This window comes from Eleutherodactylus coqui, chromosome 6 (assembly GCF_035609145.1).
Source record: "Eleutherodactylus coqui strain aEleCoq1 chromosome 6, aEleCoq1.hap1, whole genome shotgun sequence".
Classification (NCBI taxonomy): Eukaryota; Metazoa; Chordata; class Amphibia; order Anura; family Eleutherodactylidae; genus Eleutherodactylus; species Eleutherodactylus coqui.
The window spans coordinates 145044039-145070468 of NC_089842.1; the positions used below are offsets into that span (position 1 = coordinate 145044039).

Sequence of the window (26430 nt, forward strand, 5' to 3'; positions counted from 1 at the left end):
ATCAGGTACACTACATTGGACGTGTAAGGGCTCCTACCCACTTTCATTTTTTTAACGCTACGATATCGCTGTTTTTTTTTTTACGCAATTGTCAATTGAAATTTATAATGTATGTGTGTTTATAATGCGATGTGTGTTTAACATTAGAAAGTCTCATTGACAATTGTGTTAAAAAAAGCAGCGATATCGCAGCGTTAAAAAAACGCAAGTGGGTAGGAGCCCTAATACTTCATTTGCCCTGTAGTGGCACTGAAAAGGAATTGAAAAATTTCTGTCAGGCTTTCTCACAATTTACAGTGAATTTATGGGATCTCAGAAGCAGGAAAACGTATGCCAAGGGACCCTTCTAAGAAAAAAAGGAATTCCAAAGCTGAGAACCCCTTGCTGTAATTATGCACTACCAGATCAAGTACAGTTTTGATAGTTAACCATATAAACATCTTAAAAACTTAGTACCGTATATACTGGAGTATTAGCCGACCCGAGTATAAACCGAGTCAATAAGTTTTACCACAAAAAACTGGTAAAACGTATTGACCCGAGTATAAGCCGAGCTATACTATTGTATATACCAGGTAAAGAAAAACCTGCAATACTCCCCTCCCAGCCGGCGTGCGGCAAGCTGCTTCAGACTTCTGCCCGCTCTCATCTACCTGCTCGGTTTTCAATTACTATGCAGTCAGCGCTGTGATTGGATCGCGCGCCAGCCAATCACAACTGGCGCTTGATAAACCAATCACAGCCATTCAGTGCTGTGAATGATCGAGCGTCGGTTGTGATTGGCTGGTGCTCGATCCAATCACAGCGCTTACCTACACAGCGCTGACGGCAGGAAAATTCAAAGCTGAGCAAAGAGATGACAGTGGGGAGAATTCTCAAGCAGCTTGCTGCACCGCCGGGGAGACCATCGTGCCGGGGACACAGACACAGGCTGGGAGGGGAGTATTGCTTTTTTTTTTTAACCTCACTAGAGTATAAGCCGAGGGGGGCTTTTTCAGCAAAAAAAATGTGCTGAAAAATTAGGATTATATTCAAGTATATATGGTATATCTACATAAATACTGAAACACAGCCATTGTGCTTTAAACTCAGACATTTGTACATATAGAAAAAACAGTAAAACGTCACACCATGTTTACTATACAAGAGATTTTCATTAAGGGTGCATTTGTGCACATCCGCTATACCATAGTTAGGAGAAAATTAATTAAACCGTAGTATGTAAAGATAGTACCAGTAACCTCAGCTTGGCTTCCCTCCTAAATATGGATATTTGCCAATGAAGATTTCCATGTTTCTAATTAATATGGTTACCATGTTTCTGAAGTCATTGGAAGGCAGGAAAGTGGTCGGAGGATGAAAGGTATAAAAGTCAATGCTCCCATTCTACTGAACACGAATAGGCAACCCTAATGTTAGATGAAAATACTCCTAACGATGACTACCACCAAAGGAGCTTCATTTACAGGTATGAACAATCTATAGAATTATTTGGCTATTCATTGATATTCCATTTATGGTCACAGTCTGCTTAACCCTCAAATGATATGTTGGACCAAAAAAAATGACATGTTGTTAAAAAATGGGCATTTATCTTAAAGTAATCCATTTTTTAAAAAGTTGTATGAATTTCCGTACGTGCGACTATACTATAGAGGAAATAAATAAAAGCCCTGCAACTTTATAATGGAATATTATTTTAGTTTTACTTTTGTTTAAGTGCTTAAAAAAAATGGAATAGGGAAATGGAAATGCAAAGCTGAGATAAACGCAAGTATGAACAAGCCCTTAGGGCACATTCACATTAGGGGGTTCTATTTTCCTGCCCCATTTGGGAAGCAGGAAAATGGCACCCCCTGGCGAGACAGTTCCATCCTATGACAGAACCGAACGGCGGTGAACGGTCCCCCTATTGACTGCAATGGGGGTCCATTTGATTTCGGTCAATATTTGCAGGAATTTACGGGAGAAATCAGCGCGGATTGCAGTGCTATTTACCCAGTTTTCTAGCGTAAATCAGTGATAGAGGTTCCAAAAGAAACCACAAACGTCTTATTTTTCAGTTTATTGTTACCCAGTATAGTATCTGAAAAGATTTCCCATTGCTAGATGAAAAACTGTCCCTCGGGTTGGCTGCTATGTGTTGTGCTTGCCATTCCTTCGGCTTTATTCCCAAGAGCGCATATACGGCGCGTTTTCACGGGCGTATATGCGCTACCCACGTGAAGCATTGGTTTGCAATGCATTCGTTCACATACGGCGCGTAAATACACCGGCAGCGTGAAAATAGAACATATACGCGGAACTATGTTTTGGCCAATATATGCTAGCGGCTCCCATAGACTCCTATTGGAGCAGGGAAAGAGAAAGGAGGGGGAGGCAATTTATGCCATGCATTTTTACCACTTTAATGTCTTTGCAGTGCAACTCACCAACAAATTAAAGGGGTTGTCTCGCGAAAGCAAGTGGGGTTAAGCACTTCTGTATGGCCATATTAATGCACTTTGTAATATACATCGTGCATTAAATATGAGCCATACAGAAGTTATTCGCTTACCTGCTCCGTTGCTGGCGTCCCCGTCTCCATGGCTCCGTCTAACTTCAGCGTCTAATCGCCCGATTAGACGCGCTTGCACAGAAGGGTCTTCTGTTTTCGGGTCTGTCCGGCAGCAACGGCGTTCTGGCTCCGCCCCCTTCTACGTGTCATAGCGTAGCTCCGCCCCGTCACGTGTGCCGATTCCAGCCAATCAGGAGGCTGGAATCGGCACACGTCATGGGGCGGAGGTACGCGATGACGCGTAGAAGGGGGCGGAGCCAGAACGCCGCTGCTGCCGAACTGAGCCGAAAACAGAAGACCCTTCTGCGCAAGCGCGTCTAATCGGGCGATTAGACACTGAAGTTAGACGGAGCCATGGAGACGGGGACGCCAGCAACGGAGCAGGTAAGCGAATAACTTCTGTATGGCTCATATTTAATGCACGATGTATATTACAAAGTGCATTAATATGGCCATACAGAAGTGCTTAACCCCACTTGCTTTCACGAGACAACCCCTTTAATGTCCGGTACAATTAAGCTAAGTGTCACTTAATATCTGATAGCGTTAGGGCTCTTTCACATCAGCATTTTTACGTTTGCCCGCTGGCGATGTAAAAACGCATGAATGGGCGCACAAATCTAAAGCTTGCGCACCCATTCAGACGGCCTGAGCCTGGTTCATATACGCCACGCCTGCAATGCCGTCGCATGGGGGAAGTCAGTTTAGCTCTGCTAAACTGTCTCCCCCTTCCCTCCCTCTCACCAGCTTTCAGCAAGGGGAGGAGGCAGGAGCTAGTGTGCTAAGCTCCCACCCCCTTTCCACCCCTTTTTGGCAGCCAGCAATGGGAGGGGGCGGGATGGGGCAGGAGCTTAACAACTAGCTCCGCCCCCTCCCATTGCAAACAGCCGGCAAGGAGAGGGGGAGAGAAGGGGGAGGGAGTTTAGCAGTCATGCTGCTAAACTCCCTCCCACCTCCCTTTTTTGGCAGCTGTCATTGGCTCCCATAGGAGTCTATGAAACCTCCGCCATAATGCTGGTCAGAAAGATAGTTCCAGGACTATCTTTCCTGCCCGGCGTAAAAGCGCCCGGCACTACATTGGAATACGCCTATCTCATCGCATGCATTGGAATCCAATGCATCAGAGGGTAGCGTATATCGGCTGGCCATGAAAACGGTGGCCGATATACGCTTGTGTGAAAGAGCCCTAAGGCCGCTTTCAGATGAACGTATTTTAGCTCCATATTTGGTCCATAATACCGAGCTAATGTAAATCTATGTATCAATTCACATGACCATATCGTTCACATACGGTTTCTAAAAACGTAGCATGACCTATTTTTTTGCTTATTTACCTCTATTGCTATTCTTTTCTATTGTGCAATTACTTATCAGTATTTGCTTAGAAGAAAATAAAATATACAAAGGCAAATAATGATGAAAATAGTAGAGAAATACGGTTGTAATATCATCTGAAACACATCTGCCATACAGGTCCGAATTATGAATGTGTTACAATACGCTCGTCAGAAATGGCTTCATTAACGAAAATAGATACATGTCTTCATGTGTTTACCGAGCAGTAATACAGCCATTAGTAAGGTATCATTATACCAATCAGACCCACAGCCCAGATCTGTCAGCAGCAGTGTGCCGGCTCGTGGACAGTTGTCAGAGCGATTACGTTGGAACTTCATTCTATAATGATCATACTTTATATTCAGTTATTAGTTATTCATGTTAAAATTGATTTGTTGGATTTTACGCAGGACAGTTGCTGTTCGGGTTTTTGATATCGAACATATGCCTGACAAGGGAAGTGGTCTTCTCCAGCCCAATCTGCACTTCAGGAAGTTTCCAATGTCAAGTTCTGCTCAGTGATCTATTCGATAGGGCAATCAGACTTTCACATTATATCCATTCTCTTTCCACAGAGATGTTTGAGGACATTGTAAGTATTGGGAAGTCCTTTATCTGCAGGACCTCATCTAGTTTACTTCTCATATTAACATTAACCAATAGGTGGCACTGTAGAGGTTTTATTCCATCTTCCATCTCTCTTATTTGCATATTACCCAGAGGAGCATGCATGGCCATTTGAGTCTCCTCACTCACCATCTAGGTGCTCTCCCTAAGGAGAAAGGTAGCGTTTCTAACATTAACCTCGACACTCTTATTACCTTTACAGATAAGCCTTTCTATTAAAGCACTATTCTCTAAACACTCTCTTAAATTGGAGGATCTTATGGCAATGATCATCCTGATACAGGCTTGTCAATAGTCCATAAAATCCTGGACAGCCCATAAAAAGCACATGTTTTTCCATTATAAAAAAAAAATTGGTGTGTCTGTGATTATTTTTCGATGCTGGGGGAGATTCTGTAGGTTATTATCATATTTTTACTGGTCACAATAAATGCTGCTAATTTCTTTTAACCACTATTCAGAGCTATAGACATATATTACTAATGATCTGTATGGTTCATTAAAGTATTCCAGCGGGTGTGAAAAAAATGTTGACCTTCCGTGATTTTTGGATAATTAAAAAGAGTTAAAAATCAGGTTGGCAACCCTGTCCTGATGCTCCTGGTTCATGAACAGAATACCAGAACTCAAGTGAACATTAAGATACAGGAAGAGTAGTAGGGAGATGCTGAATTACTGTATAGATCATTCAGAAAGCAAAATGAGAACTCCTATGAAAACTATGATGACTGTCAATTGTGGTTGTAACCCTGGAAGAGAGCAATCTGAAACAGGTAACTTAGAAGTGAATTGCTGAATAGAGTATTTACAGCTTCATGTAGGACAACTAAGGGATTTGTATTACTGAGCAGTTCCTACAGTGATTTGCTCTTTAATTATGCTTATTAAATATGGAAGCTGTCTTATTAGGGCATTTGAATGTTATAGAGGGGGACTACCTGGCCCAAGAGCCGGCTCAATTAGTCTCTCCTGTAGTTGCCTGCCGCTGCAGAATAAATGCATAGTTGCACGCTGCATCCCCTGGTGGTTATCACAGCCGGACTTTCGATGGTCAGCTGATCACGACGCTCAGCTGTATTATTTGAACTGAAGAGGCATTTTAATTTTGTCCTATGTGGTGTTTAGACATAATTGTTCCAAAAAAAACATTCAAATGAGCAAAAGTAAACGATAATCGGTCGGTTTAAACACAAGCCAACGACTGAACGACAAATGAGAATCGTGCACTTTTTGTTTGCCTTTCAGTTTCAGCAGGACTAAAAATCATCGATTGTTCGTTCACTTCTTGTTGCGTTTAAGCACTCCCCGATCATTGCTTCACATAGCAATTAGAGATGAGCGAGCACACTCAGTAAGGTCAGTTACTCAAGCAAGCATCGCTCTTCTCGAGTAACTGCCTTCTCGTCTGAGCGTGCTGGGGGAGAGGGGGGTGAGTGGTGTGAGAGAGACATCTCTCTCACTCTCCCCCGCCGCCCCCCCCGAGCATGCTAGGACGAGGAGGCAGTTACTCACAAAGAGCGAGGCTCGCTCAAGTAACTGACCTTACCGAGTGTGCTCGCTCATCTCTAATAGGAATGTAAAAAACACTGAACGAGAAGTGAACAATCCTCAATGATGAATCTGCCTGTCTAAACAGTGAGTGCAAACGAGTTAGCAGTGACCTCACTTACTCATTAAAATGAGAATTGGCTTGTCTAAAAGGGGCGGCTTTATCAAGCACTGGAAACTGATAACAAACAGAAGTGAGCATTCATGGCTTTTTGACATGTATGTAGAAACTTAATGTAGCGGGGAGTAGAGTAAGTATTAATACTGTTGCCTGTACAAGCTGTTCTAGTCTTCCAAAAAAAAAATGTTCCACTCTTCAGAACAGTCTAGAATATGGCAATTGCTTTGAGAGTCAATGGACAAGTCTAGTCCATATTTGCACCTACCATTAAATAGTGTGCTCACAGAAAAATGTTGGAGCTGCCAATACATGTTCAAGAAAATGGTGCGATTCCTTCGGCACTATGGCATTTAACCCTTTCCAATCCACTGTCTGACGTCTAAAGACATTCTGATTGAAGGCTGTACAGCTTTCGATGTCGGAAGACGTCCGGCAGGGTATTCTTACTGTAGATTACTGGCCGCTCTGTTGTCAGGGGCCTCTCCAGCATCTCCAATACCATAGTACTGGCTCTAGCCAGCAGGTGGCGCCATTGTATAATGGCAGAAAGAGAAAGCCCCCTAGGAAACCTGAATCCAAAATTGGATTGCAAAGGGTTAACAAGTGCTAAATATTGTGCTGTACTTACTCCACTGAAAAATGTGTGCCACAGTAATGCTCCCAAGAGCCCCATAGGAGGAAAGAATATTTTTCTTTTTATGTTTCACAAAAGAAAATGTGGAAAATTAATTGGAGTAATTAACACCTAATTTAGGATTTCACATAAAAACTACCAGTATGTTGAATTTCTCATTTCTTATGAGTAAACACTAATGTTCTGTTGTTTGCATTTTCTCTTATTAATATCCTAAATTTTCATTAGTTTCAAATCATTTTTTTAAATTATAGGAGCAGCAATATTCTGAAGGGCGGCAGCTTCTAATTAAATTAATGAACAACTGCCATACCTCAACCTTAAATACTCCGGAGAATAAGGAGCAGACACTGCAACTACAAGTAAGTCTTCGAGTAAATTATCCCGTACAGTCCAATACTATCCATTGTATCCCAGTGTTAGAGACTGTGCACATAGGCATAATGCACATATGTCATATAGATCCACAGTTTCTTGGAGACTGCCATGTACTGTACTTCTAGTTGTATATGCATGCCAGATTATGGAGGAATTCTCCCATAGAAGCATTGCCTCACTAAGCTAAGACATTAAGTGCCTACAGATCCATAATAGAGACTCGTAGAGAATCCTTGTGTTGCCTTACAGGGTCATTTATATTGCTAGTTTAATAAAAAACACACCCATGGTTAAATATATAAGGTGAAATGTACTATAAATGTAAAGAGCCGGTAAATTTACAAACTGTTCTCATCTGGGATGTTGAGCCAATATCTATGCAGGATTAGGGATTTAATGGCAGCTCAGCTGTACTGCTTCAAGTCTTGCTACAGACATAGCCAATTTTAACCCAACTGATAATTTACTGCAGCAAGTTCTCTTAAGCCACTGAAAAGCTATCATCATCTTAGGGTGGTTTCAGATTTGTGGCAGGGATTCCACCTTACTGCTCCTTTCGGAAAATGAGAATCCCCATGGACAAACGAATTTTGAGCGAAAATAGGCCTGTGTAAATGGCCCATTAGTCTTCTGACCTTTTAATGACCAAGAACAGCTCAACACCAGTACTGGTTGGATGTGGAACTGCAATTCAAACTTTGGGCTTTCAGACGAGCGTAGGCGATTTCTGGACAGCCACAGCGTGGCCGAAAATTACGTGAACGAGCATTAAAACTCTAGTTTTAACGTCCAGTGAGACTACCGAGTGCGGCGATTTTACACTCCACCCGGAATACCGTCGGGTGGAGGCAGACAGTTTAGCTCTGTGAAACTGCTATTTCCTTTCCGGCTGCCAGCAATGGGAGGGGGCGGGAGCTTAGGAACTAGCTCCTGCCCCGTCCCATTGCAAACAGCCGGCAAGGGGCAGAGAGGAGGAGGGAAGGGGGTGGGAGTTTAGCAGACATGCTGCTAAACTCCCTCCCACCTTCCTTCTCCGGCAGCTACCACAGGCTCTCATAGGAGTATATGGTAGCGGCCGCTGCATTCCGGCCGAAAGATAGTTCCTGAACTATCTTTTCTTGCCGGCGTAAAACCGTCCGACCGGAATGTGCACCGTATATGCTATCTTTACCGGCCAGAAGTTTTTACGCCGTCGGAATGCACCTCTTTGAACCGATGCATTGTAAACCAATGCATCAGATGGGCAGCATATATCGTCCAAGCGCTGCCGATATACGCCTGTATGAATGAGCCCTTACATATAGGATACACGAGGTTTAAGATTTATACGTATATGGTTTATGAGTCAATGTATTCTCTGTGCAATTTTCTTTTATATATGTGCACATGTTTATTGCCTTGTATTGGTTGAACAGCATGAAGACTTGCTGAGCCTTGTAAATAAGTTACTGCTGTCTTGGTACCAACCTCTCAAGTACTTGTCCATGAAGGCACCAAATAACATTGTACAGAAAGTGAAAGAAGCCGAGGAACACGCCAGGATTCTTCAAGGAGGAATAGACAGGATCTCTGAAAGAGTAAGCTCTATTAACACACCTTCTCCATTTCTTAATTATTTTAAGGATTTTGAGTATTATGATGGACAGCGTTGGAAGAGTAGTAATGAGTAAGGCCTCATTTCACACAAACGCTGTTTTTGCGCATTAGAGTAGCGTTTAAAGAGCGCTTCTATAAGAACCAAAGGTTTCCTATGTAAGTGTTCACATGAAGGAATTTTAGATGCGCTAAATACTCGCACCAATCACAGATAGGACATGCGTCGCTACAATGCCCGCATCTAAGGTCCCTGCTGCAAGAAAAGTTGGGACCTGACCTACATCACCTGGTGCGTGATGTGCAGGAGTTTCAATTGACTCCTATGGGAGCTGGTGTTTATGGAAACTCCGATGCAGGAAAAGTAGATTTCTACTGAGGGAATACCCCGCTGCTTACAGCAGGACATTTAAAATGTGCTGCTCAGAAGCACATTTTAAATGCCCCACTGTAAACTCCTGTTATTCACCATGGGGATGAGGGGACTCCCCGAGGGCAATTCCCCAGCAGCAGGGGGGAGTAGGGCACTCCCTCAACCTCTTTCCCCAAGGGATTTCCCTATAGCAGGGAGAGAGAGAGGGCAGGATTACTGGGCTTCCCTGAGAGCATGGGAGGAGGTAGCGTGATTCACCCTCTATTCTTACCCCTCTATAGCACTGCTCTTTCTCCCTACTATAGGTTCTGTAATTAAGAAAAACAAAATTCTATATTCTCCTGCAGTCACCTTAGACTCCCCCGGGTCACTTCAACTCCAGCTGGCTGCTTCCTGTGGTTACGTACATTCACAGGCAGTCTCCTTCCTGCCCGGCAATTTACGTTACATCACAGTTCACAGCCTAGCAGGGAGTGCTGAGCCTGTGCAGAGACGGCGCATGCGTGCTGTCTCTGCAACAGATCAGCATTCCTTCCTAGCCAGTGAACGCTACGTCACAGGGATGCGACCTTCACTGACCTGCAGGAAGAAGAATGCGAGGAATGCAGTCTTTATAACAAGCCAGCCGGTTGGCCGACAGGAGCAGACATGACCCAGGAGACTGCAGAAGCTCAGGGAGGAGAAGGAAGAATAGGTGACTATAGTATTTTTTTTTTTTAATGACAAAACCCCTTTAAGTCTGTAAGAGTAGGACTTGTCGGTGCCACAGTGCTGTAGAGTCCCAGCCTACAAGACAGATATTCGGGTCTCTTTCTTCCTATAGCAAATTCTGTGCTGACCCTAACTTGCTGTTTATTTCAGATGCTGACTGATTTAGAAGACTTTTACCCGCAGTGGTTGGGTCCTGTTGATGTTATGATGCCACAGGGAGATTTGCATCTGTTCCCCGTCTACCAATTGCTACACTGTTTTCGTAGAGACGCTCATAAGATTGACAGCTACCTGAAGATCCTACGATATCACATGATACATGCCAACTCCCAGGGAAGTGTGCATTCTGAAATATAGACCCACCTTTGTTTCTGCTGCCTCAAAGTATATATTTTACACCAGTAAAGAAAAGCTACAATTTATTGGGATACAGTTTTGATTTTTGAACTCACCTTTTAGAAATGAGAGCTACTAGCGGATAGGTGTCTATTAGAGATGAGCGAACCTACTCGGCCACGCCCCTTTTTCGCCTGAGCACCGCAATTTTCGAGTACTTCCGTACTCGGGCGAAAAGATTCAGGGGGCGCCGTGGGTGAGTGAGGGGGGGGGGGGGGAGAGGGAGAGAGGGCTCCCCCCTGTGCCACGCCTCCCCCCGCCCCCCAAATCTTTTCACCCGAGTACTGAAGTACTCGAAAATCGCGGTGCTCGATCGAGTAATTACTCAAAACGAGTAGGTTCGCTCATCTCTAGTGTCTATATATCTGTACTATAAATTATTTTTGCTTCTAGTACATGACATTTCATATCTGTATAGCAAGTTATTACATCATAGCAACTCTCAGTAAGGCTAAACTGGCCTTAATTTTATCAATGGTAACAAAATATTAAAATAGTATCTTTTATCTTATAATGTTGTGGTCCATCTTACGGCATACCAGTAGGATGAGTGGGAGTTTGAACATTGGGACCCCCGCTGATCCTGAGAAGCCCCTGCAGCTTCTTCCTTTAACAGTTGCGCTGCAAGCCACCCACAATACAGGAGACTGAAACTGTTCCACCGGTAATGCAAGTGCTGCAGCCACTGAGCATCATTGACAGTCAGACTCCCACTGATAGGGAAGTGGTATCATATCCTAACACTATACTAGGACTTAGAAGGGTAGCAAGGAACCCCTTGATAGAATATCAGCTTTGTCAGTTTATTTGGTCCAAAATAACTGATATAGTGCATTATGTACAGGAACTAAAGGGGGCAGTGAATAACACACAGATTCAGAGAAAACCACATAGAATCCCCGTGTCATGCTTCGCCCCTCTGATCCTGCACTAGCCATGACACGGGGTCTACACTGCTACTTTAACACTCCCAGCAGTTTTGGACGAGCTCTGTTCATTAAGTAGGAAAAGGACATTACAGTTTTGAACAAACAGAGCTTGTTCTACTTTAACCCTTTCCAATCCACTGTCTGACGTCTGAAGACATTATGATTTAAGGCTGTACAGCGCCGATGTTGGAAGACGTCCATCAGCCTCTCTGCTGTCAGAGCCTATCCAACGTGTCACCTCATGCAGTACTGGCTTTAGCCAGCATATAGTGCCGTTGTATAACGGCAGAAAAAGAGTAAGCCCCCTAGGAAAACCAGGATACAAATTGGATTGGAAAGGGTTAAAATGGCTGCAGCTCCGGTTCTATCAGGGCTACCAACATACTTTGTGTTATTTTAAAGTTACTAATTTTGTCCATAGTACTTACAGAACTGGAGGTACAGGCATTTGGCGTGAAGTCAGGAATACTGACTTTATAGCGATTATTTAATGCAGTGTGTGCAGAGAAGAGAGGGAGGGGAAATCAGAGTCAACAGAAAAGACCTGAGATTCTCATGTCTCAGGAAAGGGGGTGACATAATTTCATTTGTTCATGTTATCACCTCTCACCCCATAAAACAGAAAGCACATTTGCTCTCTGATTGTCACATATGGGGTTTTCCCCAGAAAAGAAGAAAAATAATGTAGACTTGCTCATCTAATCACTTCTCTACACGATTTAACACAGCAGATGCTGCAGTCATTTCTGACTGTCATCTAAACATTTTTACAGAGGGAAGAAAAAAAAAAAACCAAAACATTACTTTCAGTTATTGCTTTATCAGTGTACTTATCGCAATGAGCCAAGCACCACATTAATTTTTCTCATAAAAATAAACCATTCACAACAACACGTTTGTCGTCTTCTTAGTTTACATGGCGCCTACTCCGACTACTAGCCTGTAACAGCAGGCATTGTGTTCACTGGAGGTCAGTCTCCTTTTGCATTCTCATGGACTAACGTAGACAATGATCTCAGACTACCGACTCTGCCCTCATCGGCATCACGGATCATAGGTCTTCTTGGGACTTAGTTTTCTGCTTCCAACAAACAAAAAAAACAAGTCAAGGAGTGCTTCTTTAGTTTCATGCACTTGCCTAATACAGTATAGTGCCTGTACTGCATTGATGGCATGTGAGGTCTCCACAGTCCTGCAGGTTCTTGCTTGTATCATTCTATTATGCAATACCGTTCCTATTGGATCCACTTCTGGCTTTTGCTCAAAAAACTGCATCGAAAAGGTCAAGAATGACCGGTCTGAACACTGAATTCAGTGGTATTTAATTTGATTAGCTGGAATAAAGCCTCCCTCTGGTATCTGGGAGTAACTTCAGCCATCTCTTAAAGGGGCAGCTGCCTTTAAAACTAGACATGTGATCCCAATACATCTACAATCTGTAACAGAAGTACAGCACAATACTAGTGAATGGAGTTTGTCGCTGCAGATCTCAGCTCACGCCGTGGACTTTAAAATCAGCAAAATGCTTATGTTGTGGATTTTTCTCGTGGACGTCGCACTTTGCAAGAGTGAAATCTGTTACAAGTCTGTTACAATTTTGCAGCAATATTCCAGCAAAAACATGTCTCATTTCAGTCTTAGAGAGAAGTATGGCAAGATGAGGCACATGTAATAAAGACAAAGATTTATTTTGGCATTATATTGTAGTCCAAATACAATTTCAGTCATACATCGCATGACATTGATGTAAACAGTTGTGAAAGCAGCAACGTCCGTCCAAGTTGGATCCACTGGATCTATATAGAAGAGATGTTTCTCAGAGCTGTGCTATGCTGGCTGGACCGGCATTGTGATAGTCAGTACCTGAAATATACAGACATTTTACAGCACTGAATCCCAACATTACCATAGAGAGACAGAAGAACACCCTGTACCTCACAGTGTCTGTTAACTTGACCAACTCCCCCATATACATGCATGCTTGAAATAGCCTAAAAGGCATGCCCATCTCTATAGAGGTGATAAGTAGCAGCTGAACTCCCAGGTAAAAACAGGTTTTTTTTTTTGGTTTTTTTTTTTAACTACAGCATGGCGCACATCAGGCTGCCATCACACAGATATCACATTATCTGGTAGGAAAAGTCAGCTTGAATATCTTAAAAGGTATTTCCATGTTTAAGGATTTCCCTTTATATACCCGATTATGGCACGGACTGTTAACAGAGTCAGGTAAGCAATTATCGTCCACAACAGAGATGAAAAAACCCACCGCATACACAAAAAGTAAGTAAATCTAGTATGAAATCTAAGAGGCAGATTTCTCAATTTGTAAGGATTAGTTCACACAGAGGGAAAAAAACGCCACAAATCAATGGCTTATTTGCAGCAAAATTCACATTTGTTACGTGAGGATTTTGCAGCAAATTTAGGCCGCCTGCACACGGCTGGGTCAGTTCCCGCTGCAAGAATTCTCGCAGCGGAATGTGACCTGTGCCCCGGAATTGACCTTAGGCCTCCCTCACACAGGACGTTTGCAGAAACGCAGCGTTTTTCAACGCTGCGTTTACTGCAGATTCCGCCCCGTTTCAGCAGCGCTGGCATACTTTATGCCAGCGTTTTGGCTGCGTTTTCAGCTCGGCTGAAAACGCAGCCAAGAACGCTGAAAAGAAAAAAAAAAAAAAAAAAAGTTAATACTCACCTAGCCGCGGCAGTCCGGGTTGCAGCCGCTGGTCTCTGCCGCTGATCCGGGCTTCCTCGGCACTCCCAAGTCTATTGCCGGAGGCCAGGTTTAAGATCCCCGCCTCTGGCAATAGAGTGCTGTGATTGGTTGTCGGTGCTTGCTCGATGCCCAATCACAGCCCTTCATTGACTGTCTCAGCCAATCAGAGCTTGCCGGCGCTGATTGGCTGAGACAGTCAATGAAGGGCTGTGATTGGGCATCGACCGTGCCGATAACCAATCACAGCACTCTATTGCTGGAGGCAGGGTTCTCAAACCTGGTCTCAGGCAATAGACTTGTGAATGCAGGGGAAGCCCGGATCAGCGGCAGAGACCAGCGGCCGCGACCCGGACTGCAGCGGCTAGGTGAGTATTATTTTCTTTTTTTTCTCTAGCCAGCTGGGACTGTTTTTCGGGGTAGGGCTTCTATTGCAAGCCCCCCCCCCCCCCCCCCCGAAAATCAGCGAGCGGTTAACGCTGCCAAAAACGCGGCACCAAGTGTTGCCGCGTTTTCAGCTGTGCTAAAACCGCTGCCCATTCATTTCAATGGGCGACGCAGGGCTGAAAACACCCCAAAATAGAACTTGCATTGCTGTCAAAGCGCAGCGTTGCAAGGCGCTGCGTTTTCAGCCCTGTGTGAGCAGCCCCATTGAAATGAATGGGAGTGTTGTACAGCGTTTAGCGCTGGGCTGAAAAGGCAGCGCTAAACGCTGTATAAAATGCCCTGTGTGATGGAGGCCTTATACTCATCTGTCTGGCGTCTTCTCTCTCTGCACTGTGATGTGCCGGCTGTCGCACAGCCACACATGCATAGTGCAGAGTCGGTGTGTCAGCAGTGACATTTCTGTGCGAGCCTCTGCGAGGCCCACGCAAAAATAGGACATGCCGCGATTTGTTTACCGCACGGGTTTTTACGCCATCCAATCGCGTCTGTCTGCTTAGGACTGCATTATCTAATGCAGTCATATGGCAGCGTGCATGGGTAGAAATTCAGCGGGATGTCCCACCACGTAATTTACGCTTGTGTGCAGGAAGCTTACTATGGATTATTTTAGTTAACCTCCGTGGGCTATTAAACATGACTGCTTGTACAGTATTGTCTCACCTTCGTGTCCTTGTTGAACTGAGCTCCACTTTGTTCTTGAATTATATTATAAGGAATGAATATATCTAGATGATATAAATCAGGACGTCCAACTAAAACAATTCTGTCTTCGCCCAAGTCTAGAACAAGAGATCTACTAGAAGACTGAAAAGAGAAAATTAATAATAGGCATATACATTCCAAAATTAGTTTATTTACATTTGCTGCCTTATATGAGCAATATAGAAAGGTTACATTATGAGCCACATTTGTGAGGTCTCACCACTTTGGGTAAGCAGATTTCAGCCACCAGAAAACTAGGATGTCCTTCAGGAGGTTCTGCCACAATCGTGTAATCTGGTTTCACCGGTGAACTAAAAAATTGGAACACAAAAAATTAAATTTCTAAACATTTAGCAAAAATGAAGAAAATCAAAAGATTCTAAATAATATTTGTATCAAACTACACAAACCTTTCAACTTCTGAGATGAGGGACTTGCTTGAAGTGAATTGGGAGGGTCTGGAAAGCAGGCACAAAATATACCATGAAATGTACAGTCATTGCTATAGTAGAAGGAAGAAAGAAAGAAGTCATGGTGAAACAACAGCCCCTCCTGAAAATAAAGCTGGCAACGTCATCCATAACAGCAGCTGTTATCACTGGGAGAACCTATGGCCGGCCGTACATAACAGTCCTTGCTTGGAAATAGTATTACATTAGTTCTGAGATGCAATTTGGCCCAAACTTACATGGCATCCATTTCCTGGATCATAGGTTTGGATTTTGTTCGGATATTCTGGTCAAAGATTGAACCCATGAACTTTCGATTTTTCAACATTCTCCATTCTGAAAGGAAACCAAAGATTGTTCACACAACATGAGCTGAGCTATGAATAAATAAAACAAAAACTCTACTCCCTGTCATGGGCAAAATTAACCAAGTCCCTTAAACCTTGATACATTTAAAATGGTTTTTTTCGTTTGCCCTAAAAGAGAATAGAGATCATTCCTAATCTAGTACCGCCAGAAATCCATGACAATTTAACACTTTAGCAGTCTTTAAAGGGGTTAGCCGCTTTGACAATGCCATTTTTCAGAAAGACCCCTGAAGTTAAAGGAGATGTCCCGAGGCAGCAAGTGGGTCTATACACTTCTGTATGGCCATAATAATGCACTTTGTAATGTACATTGTGCATTAATTATGAGCCATACAGAAGTTATAAAAAGTTTTATACTTACCTGCTCCGTTGCTGGCGTCCTCGTCTCCATGGTGCCGACTAATTTTCGCCCTCCGATGGCCAAATTAGCCGCGCTTGCGCAGTCCGGGTCTTCTGCTTTCTTCTATGGAGCCGCTCGTGCCAGAGAGCGGCTCCGTGTAGCTCCGCCCCGTCACGTGCCGATTCCAGCCAATCAGGAGGCTGGAATCGGCAGTGGACCGCACAGAAGAGCTGCGGTCCACGAAGGTAGAAGATCCCGGCGGCCATCTTCAGCGGTAAGTATTGAAGTCACCGGACCGCCGGGATTCAGGTAAGCGCTGTGCGGGTGGTTTTTTTAACCCCTGCATCGGGGTTGTCTCGCGCCGAACGGGGGGGGGGGTTTAAAAAAAAAAAAACCCGTTTCGGCGCGGGACATCTCCTTTAAGCACAGAGTATACTCTACAGGCAGCGCCAGAAGGGGTATCTTTCTTCATTAGTGCTACCATATTGACCAGGGGAATATTAATTCTTAGTTGTCCATTTATCTATGCATTTCTAAAAGATATAATAGAGGGATGGTACCATACAGAATTCTAAGAAATGATGCTTCAGCATTGTTATTTTTTGGAGAATACAAGTATATATTAGAGCAGGCAGGTTAGCAAAGCTGAATTAGTGCTGTGTCCTGTTGACAGCACTCAGCCATACTGGCTTGCAGTGTGGCCCCACTGCTGCCTGGCAGTCGTTCCTTGCATGACCAAGTGGCCACAATGCAGGTAAGGAGAGGTAGGGCCACTTTACACGACAGAAAAACCCATTTGAGTCGAAAACAGAAGGGACTGACCTCAAGTCATAAAACAGAAAAATTGGCATAGTGTTACCTCTAGAAAGTTCCATCTCATACTTGTTCTCAAGTCCTTCCATCGCCACAGTAATAAAGAACTCCCTGAAAAGTTCATTATTCTAATAAAAACATAAAAAAGCATAGTAAGGAATTGACACAAAGGAGTAGATAAGAGGAAACAGCAGTTTTTAGGAATGCAGTATTTTAGAATAAGGACAAATATTGCAGTTCACGCTTACCGTAATTTTCCCAAAGAATGTGCTATTAATCACGATGTCATAAGCCGTGCATCCGCTTCCACCTGTAGGAACAACAGAGATACTTTGATGATGAAAAGTACTATATCTTACCAAACAAAATCAGTACAAAGATAACGGTCACTGGATTTAAAAAAAACAAACAAAATATAGTTCCACCAAAAAAACAGAGTCATTTGGTTAAATTAGTATCAGTGACTCCCTATTACAAGCTGTGATCTGCAATAATCCATAGGGAAGAACTACAAGGCATAAAAGGCAGGAGGAAGGAGCTGCGTCTTGACCGTTCTGCACTTGACAAGACATGGAGCGGTGAGAGGAGGAGGAGGAGGAAGTGACTATTCAGACTATAAGCAGGGATGTTTTAGCCAATATTTTTCATGATAGAAACTGCCTCTTAAATACAATAATCCATTCAAAGAAGAGAGTGAGGGCCCTGCTCCCAAGAGCTTACAATCCATGATGAAAAAGCAATGACATGAGAGGTAAGAGTGTTTGTTCTGCAGAAAGTTAATGCTTAACTAAAAAAGAGGCGTCGTAGGGCTTGCTTAAAAAATTGTGGTTAAGGCCCAGCTCACATGAGTGTGTAGTTACAGCGTATACCTCCCACGGGGCTTGCGCGAGTAATACACTGTACCAATCTGCATAGCAGCTATGTTGCCGCTCACACAGCTTGCGTGAAATACACGCTCAAGGAGAAAAAAATAAATAAAATTTAAAAAATTAAAAATCACAGCATGTCCTACTTTGGCGCGTATTACGCAAGCATACACGCAAAGATAGTACATGCTGATGAGCGGTAAGCAGCCAGTGCACAATCTCATTGCATATTAACTGCGTGCCATGCGCGTATATCCTGCAGTCTGCACACAAAGATTACGCTCATATGAGCCCGACCTTAATCATATTGTCTGGGCTAGCCCATTCCAGAGAAGTGTGGTGCAGCTCAAGACAAGTCTTGAAAATGGGAGGTTCAGATTATGGAGGATGTTAGTCTTAGATAATTGGCAGAGTGATAATTGGCAGAGTGATAACCAGAGATGGCACAAAGAGAAAGAGTGGGGTAAAGAACTGAGGAGTACCGTGGTCTTTTTAAACAGTTGACAAGCGAGGGTTCTGGGAGTCGGTCCATCATCTATCCAATACCGATGACATAGTCTAAGGATATGAATATCTGTGTTCAGGAAAACCCCTTTGATGATTCCCATTTTGAGAAGTGTCATTTGAACCCGACACTGTGCAGTCATCTCATGTGGGGGGAAAATACAACTGCATCTGACAAGTATGGTAACCGCTTTACAATGGTCGTATTTCTCGACAAGAATATTGTTGGCAACTCAAGATCTATAATGCGATACATTTTTACAAAATTAATCCATCTTCAATAGATTTTATATTGCTATCCGTATGTAAACCATACATTGGTATTCACTATTTAATATTTAAACCCCCTGCGATAGTTATGGTAAGTTTGTATCATCACATTAGGAGAATAAACGTTAGGCTGAGTTGCCTTGTCCCACATTCACCACAGTATTAACATGCTTACTATTATCAACTTCAACATGCGGCTCTCCGAGGCTCATGGGGACTCGATAGCCGGAGGGATCATCAGATTCCAGGATGTTGACCAGCTCCTGCTCAGTTAGGTCTGGGGGTGCGGGGATTTGGTTTGACTTGCAGATGTTGATAAAAATTTTTGCATTTTTAGAAGTGCGAGTTTTAATGCAGAAACCTAATAAAAAGTAAACAAAAATACAATATGGTTTGTAACACGCATTCAGCATTTACAAGTACACGAATTTCATCTAGAAATACAAACAACTCTAATGTGAAAAACCGTTAAAAGAAAAAAAAAAAAACTACTTGAAGGGTACCGGTCACCACAATCATCACCCAGCATGATTTAGATGTTCAGTATCTCATCATGAGGCGGTTTCATGCGACTGAGAATCTCACACAAGTTTGTTGCGTTGCAAGACACACAAAAAAATATGAACTCCATTTGGTGAGTGGAAGAAACAAACAAACAAAAAAAGCGTTGCATGTCCTATCTTTTGGGTCCCTCGCAACGCATTGGCAATTGTTTTCACGAGACAGTAAAACACATTACGGATTACACCCATGGGAGCCCGCAGCAAGATCCAACCCTGCTGGCGGACTCTTTTTTTCTCTTAAACTGAGTGGGTCTTCTGTGGCCCTATGCAGGTCTTCTGCAGACACAGCTGGATCTCCTTTCTTCCATAAGGCGGGTGCGTGCAGACGCGCCGGCCGTGGGCACTGCGCGCATGAGCAGTACATTTCAATTTCTTTTTTTTTTTTTAAATCCTGCTTTCCCACGGCCTGTCCGCAATCCAATGGAAGCCGTCCGAGCAGTAACCGCAGCAAAATGGAGCATGCTGCGATTTGTTTTCCAAATCAGAATGTCCGCAAAACAAATCTGCATGCTTTAATTAAGCTGCGGACACTCGTGCATCCCTATGGGCGGCTCGAATTGCAGATTGTTCGCAATTCAAATCCGCCTGTGGACATGAGGCCTTAAGGTTAAATATAAGCAATTATGATTATATTAGAGGAGTCACTTAATCATGCCGCCCAGTTACTGGCTGTTCTGAGATCTTTGTGAAGAGCAATAGAGTACAGAGGGATGAACTCAGGTGAAAGGCAGTAGTGGAAGTATGATGTTTGATTTGATCGTGAAACTGGTATTTTTTAACTTTTCATATTATAGTGAGATGTCAGAAGTTCTGATCCCTGTGGTTCCGGGTGCTGACAATCCTAAAGATACCTGAGCACTTCTGTTTCTTCCTTTCAGCAGAGTGCTGTGCCCTTTAGGCCCCCTGCACACGGGCAGAAATTCTGCGGCGAGATTTCCCACCTGTGCCCGCCTGCATAGGACTGCATTACAATATGCAAGCCTATGCAGACGGCCGCGATTTGTCCACGTGAAATCTGCAGCCGGCACATCACAGAGCCAGAGCTGCGGGAGCAGGTGAGAGCTGCACGGGTCCCTGCAGGGACGCGGGTCAGATCCCGCTTCGAGAATTCTCACAGGGGATCCGACCTGGCCGTCTGCAGGCGGCCTAAGGCTGTAATCAACTGTAATTGGATTTTCTCAGAACCGGATTCTGCAAGAAATACCACCCATAGCATGCAATGCAAAAGTGATTCTTCATGCACAGGAGCAGAAACCAATTGCGGTGGATGAAAAATCGCAGCATGCTCTATTTTCCTGCGGTGAAGTCAATGGAAGCCGTCCGACCAGCCCAGATTCCACAGGAAAAGTAAAAAATCTGTACTTGCAGACCATCCACAGTACAGATGAAGACTCAAGCTAGCAGGTACGCAGACACCGTTGCTGCCAGGACCAGATTCCGCCGCGCGATTACGCAGGTAGAATCTGGCTCTGCAGTATGTATGCGGCCAAAGTCTGCAAACTGTAATCCCTGCCTATCCAAGGAGAGCTGATTGCAGACGGAGGGGTACAGTGATCAGCTGAAAGCCTCTGCTCCTTTATTTTAGTGAACCTAAAAAAGTGTCAGCACCAGGGCCCCTTCCTACCTGCTACTACGCCAGGCCAGAAGTTTTCTGAAACAAGTATGCGTTAAATGATCAATAACTTCTCAACAAACTTTTGAATATTTGCCAATTAGCCACTTTTATTGTGCTGAATAATCTTTCTAAATTGCTGGGGATTTCCTCCCTTCTAATTTGTTGACCACGGTCTATTATGTGAGATCTGTCTCTAGTAAAAGAGGCGCAAAGACAGATTATAGGAAGTGGTGCGATCAATGAAGCCATCATAACAGCAATCAGAGAAGACTGAGGATTACATATACAGCCTGTAGAGGGGAAAACTGCTGAAAAATGGCCAAAAAGTCTTATTCCTCACATACACATGGCAGCTTATTTCTGAAGAGTCACCTGACAGTTTGGCTATGCTGTAATTCAGTAACTTTCCAGTAATAAACAGGTAAAGGTTGGGCTTCTAGGAAGCAAAAATGGCCCAAGTGTCCATCTTCCACCTGCAGTAACACTGGGGTAAGGTATAATTCACAGCTCTCATTAGAGGATTTAACACATGGATTTCAAAGCAAGACGTCTTTTGCCCCCATTCTCTGCCCTCTCACACACCTGAGTCTTCATGCTGCAGTCCTGTCTTACCTGGCTGGGGTCTTATCTGCTTGGTTTCTGGTAAGTTTGGCAATCTGCTTTGTATTTCCTCTTTGGCCTGCAACAAGGTAAGCAGTGTGAGTTAGTGAATGACATAACGGTCCGGGGACGTCCTTTCCTCCATATGCATTAGGTAAATATCGGTCAGCCCTCCTAGGTCCTGGGCTGCCATCATCCTGCACTGCAGGTGGGCTGACTACTTGTGGGTGATGTACAGTGATGGAACGGACTGCACCCGGCATTCCCACATACTGGTCCGAGCGACGATCCTACGATCCTAACCTGACTGGCGATAACTTTAGGGTTAGAGAGGTGGGGGGGAAATATCAGAGAGAAGTGCAGCCAGCAGAGGCGATTACCTTCATCAGCATCTGCTCGTACAGCGCGTCCTCCATGTCCGCGGTCAGCTCCGCAGAGAGCAGCGACTTGTCAGACTCCATCTTCTCAGGTCAGCGATGGGAGCTCAGGGATCCTCTCTCAAAAAACTGAGCCGGAGGCTGAAAAATCAACGCTTGGATTATTATCACCATAGGCGGACCACAAACCACTACAACAGCTATAGAGTCCTGCCCCGCAGGGCAGTGCCCACGGCGCCATGACAGCAGGGAGAAGGGTGGAGGTGCTGCGTCGCCACAACAGTTAGTAGTGGGGGGTTGCTGCTCCGCAGGGAAGGGTGGGGTCTGTGCCCCATTAGACAAGAGCAGTGTTCCTCACTACACATGTCAACCTCAAGCGGTTTCGATCTACCTATGCCTGCGAAAGTCCTTAACCCCTTAAAGACCCAACGCACAATAACCATCCCGTGTAAATAGGGCTTAAGATATGTGATTAACTGGTACCAGCCGGTCAGAGCGGCATGTAGTGATAGACTACTGATGTATACCAATACACAGGTAGGCAGAGGAGCGGTGCTGCCAGCTTGGTATCTCCCAGCCCGGAGGGTCACCTTTAGCTCTGCCTGTGGGACATCTTTGGGCTCATGTCCACGGCCGTATGTGTGAACCACTGTGGTCTCACCGCAGCACTGTACACATTTGGCAGCCATATGCTGAGACGGCTCAGACGATTTTTATATTAAAAAAATAAATATAAAAATGGTATAGCTGAATCCATGAGGCTCCGCACACGGGCGATGCCAGAGAGGGGTCATGCATTTTTGACAACGTTTTGGCTGTGCTTTCAGATGCTGGGAAAAAAAATCACTCCTCACCTAGCTGGCGCTGCCCGGGTCCCTCCCGCTGCTCTCTGGAGCTCCCGTCACTTGTCTTTGCCAACAGAGGATCCTTTGATAATGATGGGGTTTGAAGACCCCGCCTCCAGCAAGAGATTGCTCTGATTGGCTGAGCCTCCTGACTCACAGCCAATGCTGGATGCACCAATCACAGTCATTCATTGAATGGCCGTGATTGGTGCACGTGCTTGGGGGAGTTGGTGCTGCTGAAGCAAGCGATGACAAGTGTCAGGAGCTCTGGAGAACAGCAGCAGGGACCCGGAATGTGCCAGATGGGCGAGTATTGCTTTTTTTGGGTAGTGCGCATAGCACTGACAAAAATGTGGTACCAAGTTGTGCCACGTTTTCAGCAGCGCTGAATCTTCTGCTCATTCATTTCAGTGGGTGATGCAGGGCTGAAACGACCAAAGATAGAACATGCATCGCTGTCACAGCGCAGCGGTCGGACGCTTGTGTGAGCGGCCCCACTGACATGACTGAGCGTTGTACAGCGTTTAGCGCAGCGCTGAATGTTGTACATAACTGTCCGTGTAAGAGAGCCCTGGGAGAAGCAACCTGTACGACGGGACGGTATCCCATGTAGGGGCAGCCTGGCGGGTACAATACACAACAGTGACGGCCCGCTGACTGCAGACGGCGCGGGGAGCAGCTCTAGGCTTACAATGTGCTGGCAAACGTAAAGGAAGATGTAGTAAAACCAGGAGACATACGGCTGTGCGCGCGGAGAACAGACACAATACCCCAAAACCGTCCGGCGTCACCTGCTCCCTCACCTAGCTCATTCCCATCACCGCAGCAACCGAGGCACTTCCGGGCGGACACACACTTCCGCTTAACCCCTCTCTGCCGGCTTTTCCTGCTTCTGACACACACTTTTGGCGCTTTTCTAGGACACCACATTAGGTAACCAATTACAAGCGGAATGACACGTATAGCGGAGACCGGGGGAGGAAATAGTCGTTATATCCCGAGTAGTAGCGAACAATCTGACCTTCTTCCGGCGGAAGTAGCGTTGTCTCTGCGCAGAGCTGGAGCTCCCCCGTGTGGTGGACAGTAGGCTGACAGGCTGTCAGTGGAGACATGGCCGCCTGTCCTGGGACTGACAAGCCGTCCGTGCGGGAGATCTTCTCCTCCCTGCAGTACGGGCCTGCTCCTGAGGACGCCAGTGTGGCGCAGGTGAGGCCGGGGCTTTGGTTAGAGGAGCTGTGCCCCCTAGTGTCCGGTGTATGAGGAGTCTATAGTGCAGTACAGCCGTACGCGACACTACACTGCAGTACCCGCTGCTTCGGCAGTGCTGGCGGCTTCTAGATCACGTGATGTCTCCAGCAGCAGCTGGGCGGTGTTGGTGCAGAAAAGTTTCTGGAACCCCCAACTTTGCCCCTCCCCCCTCAATTTGTTTCGTTAGGAGTTGTGTGCAAATTTTTTTTGCGCCACATAACAAGGAGGCGGCACCGAGCGCCACGCCTGGCATACAGCGCAGATGAGATGCCAGCTTGTGCAACTTTTGCGCAACTGGAAATTTCACATTGAAAGGTCTAATCTTAGGGCTTTTACCCACTAGTGCTTTTTTTTGTTTGGTTTTTTTTTAACGCTACGATATCGCTATTTTTTTTTCCACTGGGACTTTCTAATGTTAAAATCGCAAGTCTGTGCTTTTGCAATTTTTTTGTGCGATGCGATTTTTTTTTTTTTACTTTAAAAAGGCCCCTTGGAAAAAAATGCAGCGATGTTGTAGCGTAAAAAAACCCGCTAGTGGGTAGAAACCCTTAGAGGGATGTTTCTGTAGCCTGTCACATGGGCGCTGCGGCATTCACTGCTGACTTGCAATAGGATTAAAGGGCTATTCTGGTGACACATCCTCAGGATAGCTCATCTGTAACTGATCAGTGGGGGCCGTCGCTCAGGATCCCCATTGATCAGCTGATCCTGTCAGTGCAGCAGGGCTGGACATCGCCACTAGTGGTCAGGGCTGGAAGTGTGATAGCCAGAGGATCAGTGGACCACCGATCAATGATTGATGGTGTATGCTGAGGATATGTCCTCAATTGTAAGAGCCCGGAGAACTGCTTTATGGATATTAGAATAGGATTTATTTGTATTTGACAATTGCCTAATAATTTTAGGGATTATAAAACATTACTAGCCCCGATATAACCACTCAAAATGATAAAAAAACACAAAAATCTGCATGTTGTCTTAGGGTCAAGGGTTATACAGCAGGACCCCGCTGTCCCCAGTGATACCGCATACATAGATGGGTTTTCCAGGGATAGGTGATGGTTGGTAAGGTATTAGTGTATCTTGACACCACCAGGAACTCCTGGTGGAGCCAATATTGCAAGGGGGTGACGCCCCCTTTACGTGATTGGCTGCACGGCAGCCTTGGAAATAGGTCCTGGAAGGGCACTAAACGGATCAGAAAGCGTAATGAAGCAGCTTTTCCTGCACCACTGCCGTTGGGCAGTGGATGCTCCTGCAGGGCCGAGGATACAGAGACTGTTATGCGGCGGCCACACAGTGCTGGGCCACAGGCCGCCGCCGTTCCTCCCCCACCTTAGCCGGTTTTCACGGTGGCGAAGCACAAGCACTGCAGGTGCAAGCTGTCAGCTGATGACCGGGCGGTAGGGATGTGACTGTGGCGGTGGCGGACCACAAGCGGTGTCAGGGCGCCAGATGTCAGCAGGGTAGCGGCCTCAACAGAGGTCTGAGTCCCGCCGGAGGAGCAGAAGCGCTGATAGCGGCCAGCAGGGAGATGAGAGTTCCATCGGCAGAACCCAAGCGGTGAGGGCGCGAGCTGTGAGTGGGGGACGTTACGGTGAACCTAACATTACTTCTAAGGCTGACATTATTACATTTTAATGCTGCCATGTTTCAAAGGTTTCATGGCAGCATTTATACACTGTAAACTACTAGGACCTTCCTGCCTTGACCCAATTGGGAGCTAGGGGTGTGAGAGGGCCGTTCCTCCTGTCAAACCACTATCTTCTGGTGGCGTCAAGATACACTAATACCGGTTGGTGACACCCTATCCCTACATTAGGGTCTAAGATCACCCTGATCAGGCACCTTCCGTAAAGGGAGATGGCTTAAAGAATGATTGGTCCATAGCTATTATCCTTCCCCTGCGGTTTGGCGAATAGTCGGTTGCATGGTAACCCCCTGGCATGGTTGAGTGTGGGAGGTGTATGGCTTGCCCCTTTATCCTACAAAATAATCTGTTATTAATCTCATCACCGATCAGACAAATTGTTGACTGGTCCTGAATCTGAGGATAGAAACAATATACCCTCAGGATAGGCCATCAGTATATCTGAGCGGCGCAGGGGTGCTGCTTGAGATCCCTGACCAGCTGATTGCAAGCACCACAGCCCCTTCAGTGTTTACAATTCCGTTCATACTCAAAATGGTTTATTACCATGTTTCCCCAAAAATAAGCCCTACCATGATTTTTGCTATTTTGCGGGAGGCTTGAAATATAAGCCTTACCCTGAAAATAAGCCCTAGCTAGACTACATAAAAATAAAAAATGAATACATTACCTATCAGACGCGGTCCAGGTCCCTTCCATTAGTCTACAAAGTTCTGTAGCTCCACCGCACTTTCTGCACTCCTCAACCGCTGACAGAACATCACTTCCTGGTTGCGGTGTTAGTAAATCCCGCCCCCAGGGGACGATGGCTCTGATTGGCTAGCGAGCATTGCTCTCAAACGATCAATGCA

The 26430-nt window shown here is 45.2% G+C and overlaps 3 protein-coding genes across 5 annotated transcripts in view; 2 read left to right on the forward strand and 1 right to left on the reverse strand.

The window, feature by feature from the left end:
- Nucleotides 1-1437: 1437 nt before the first annotated feature.
- On the forward strand, nucleotides 1438-10237 carry LOC136571774 (prolactin-like). The gene is made up of 5 exons (XM_066572403.1): nucleotides 1438-1468; nucleotides 4306-4487; nucleotides 7080-7187; nucleotides 8619-8780; nucleotides 10031-10237. The coding sequence occupies exons 1-5, from the start codon at nucleotides 1438-1440 to the stop codon at nucleotides 10235-10237; spliced, it is 690 nt and encodes a 229-aa protein (XP_066428500.1).
- A 2637-nt stretch (nucleotides 10238-12874) lies between these two features.
- On the reverse strand, nucleotides 12875-23988 carry PIH1D1 (PIH1 domain containing 1). Of its 3 annotated transcripts, none has more exons than XM_066607821.1 (11): nucleotides 23702-23988; nucleotides 21839-21976; nucleotides 21471-21537; nucleotides 18856-19041; nucleotides 17289-17350; nucleotides 17087-17168; nucleotides 15759-15855; nucleotides 15481-15528; nucleotides 15291-15381; nucleotides 15029-15172; nucleotides 12875-13068 (listed from the first exon to the last, which is right to left on the reverse strand). In XM_066607821.1, the coding sequence occupies exons 2-11, from the start codon at nucleotides 21917-21919 to the stop codon at nucleotides 13033-13035; spliced, it is 894 nt and encodes a 297-aa protein (XP_066463918.1). In that variant the 5' UTR covers nucleotides 21920-21976; nucleotides 23702-23988; the 3' UTR covers nucleotides 12875-13032. The 3 variants fall into 3 exon arrangements, with proteins under 3 accessions (XP_066463918.1, XP_066463916.1, XP_066463919.1); XM_066607819.1 differs by lacking the exon at nucleotides 23702-23988 and adding an exon at nucleotides 23484-23680; XM_066607822.1 differs by lacking the exon at nucleotides 23702-23988 and adding an exon at nucleotides 23421-23480.
- Nucleotides 23749-26430, forward strand: part of ALDH16A1 (aldehyde dehydrogenase 16 family member A1) — an 83720-nt gene continuing 81038 nt past the window's right edge. The window contains exon 1 of the mRNA XM_066607818.1: nucleotides 23749-23886. Within this exon, the coding sequence (XP_066463915.1) occupies nucleotides 23791-23886 (96 nt within the window). The 5' untranslated portion in view covers nucleotides 23749-23790. The remainder of the gene's footprint in view (nucleotides 23887-26430) is intronic.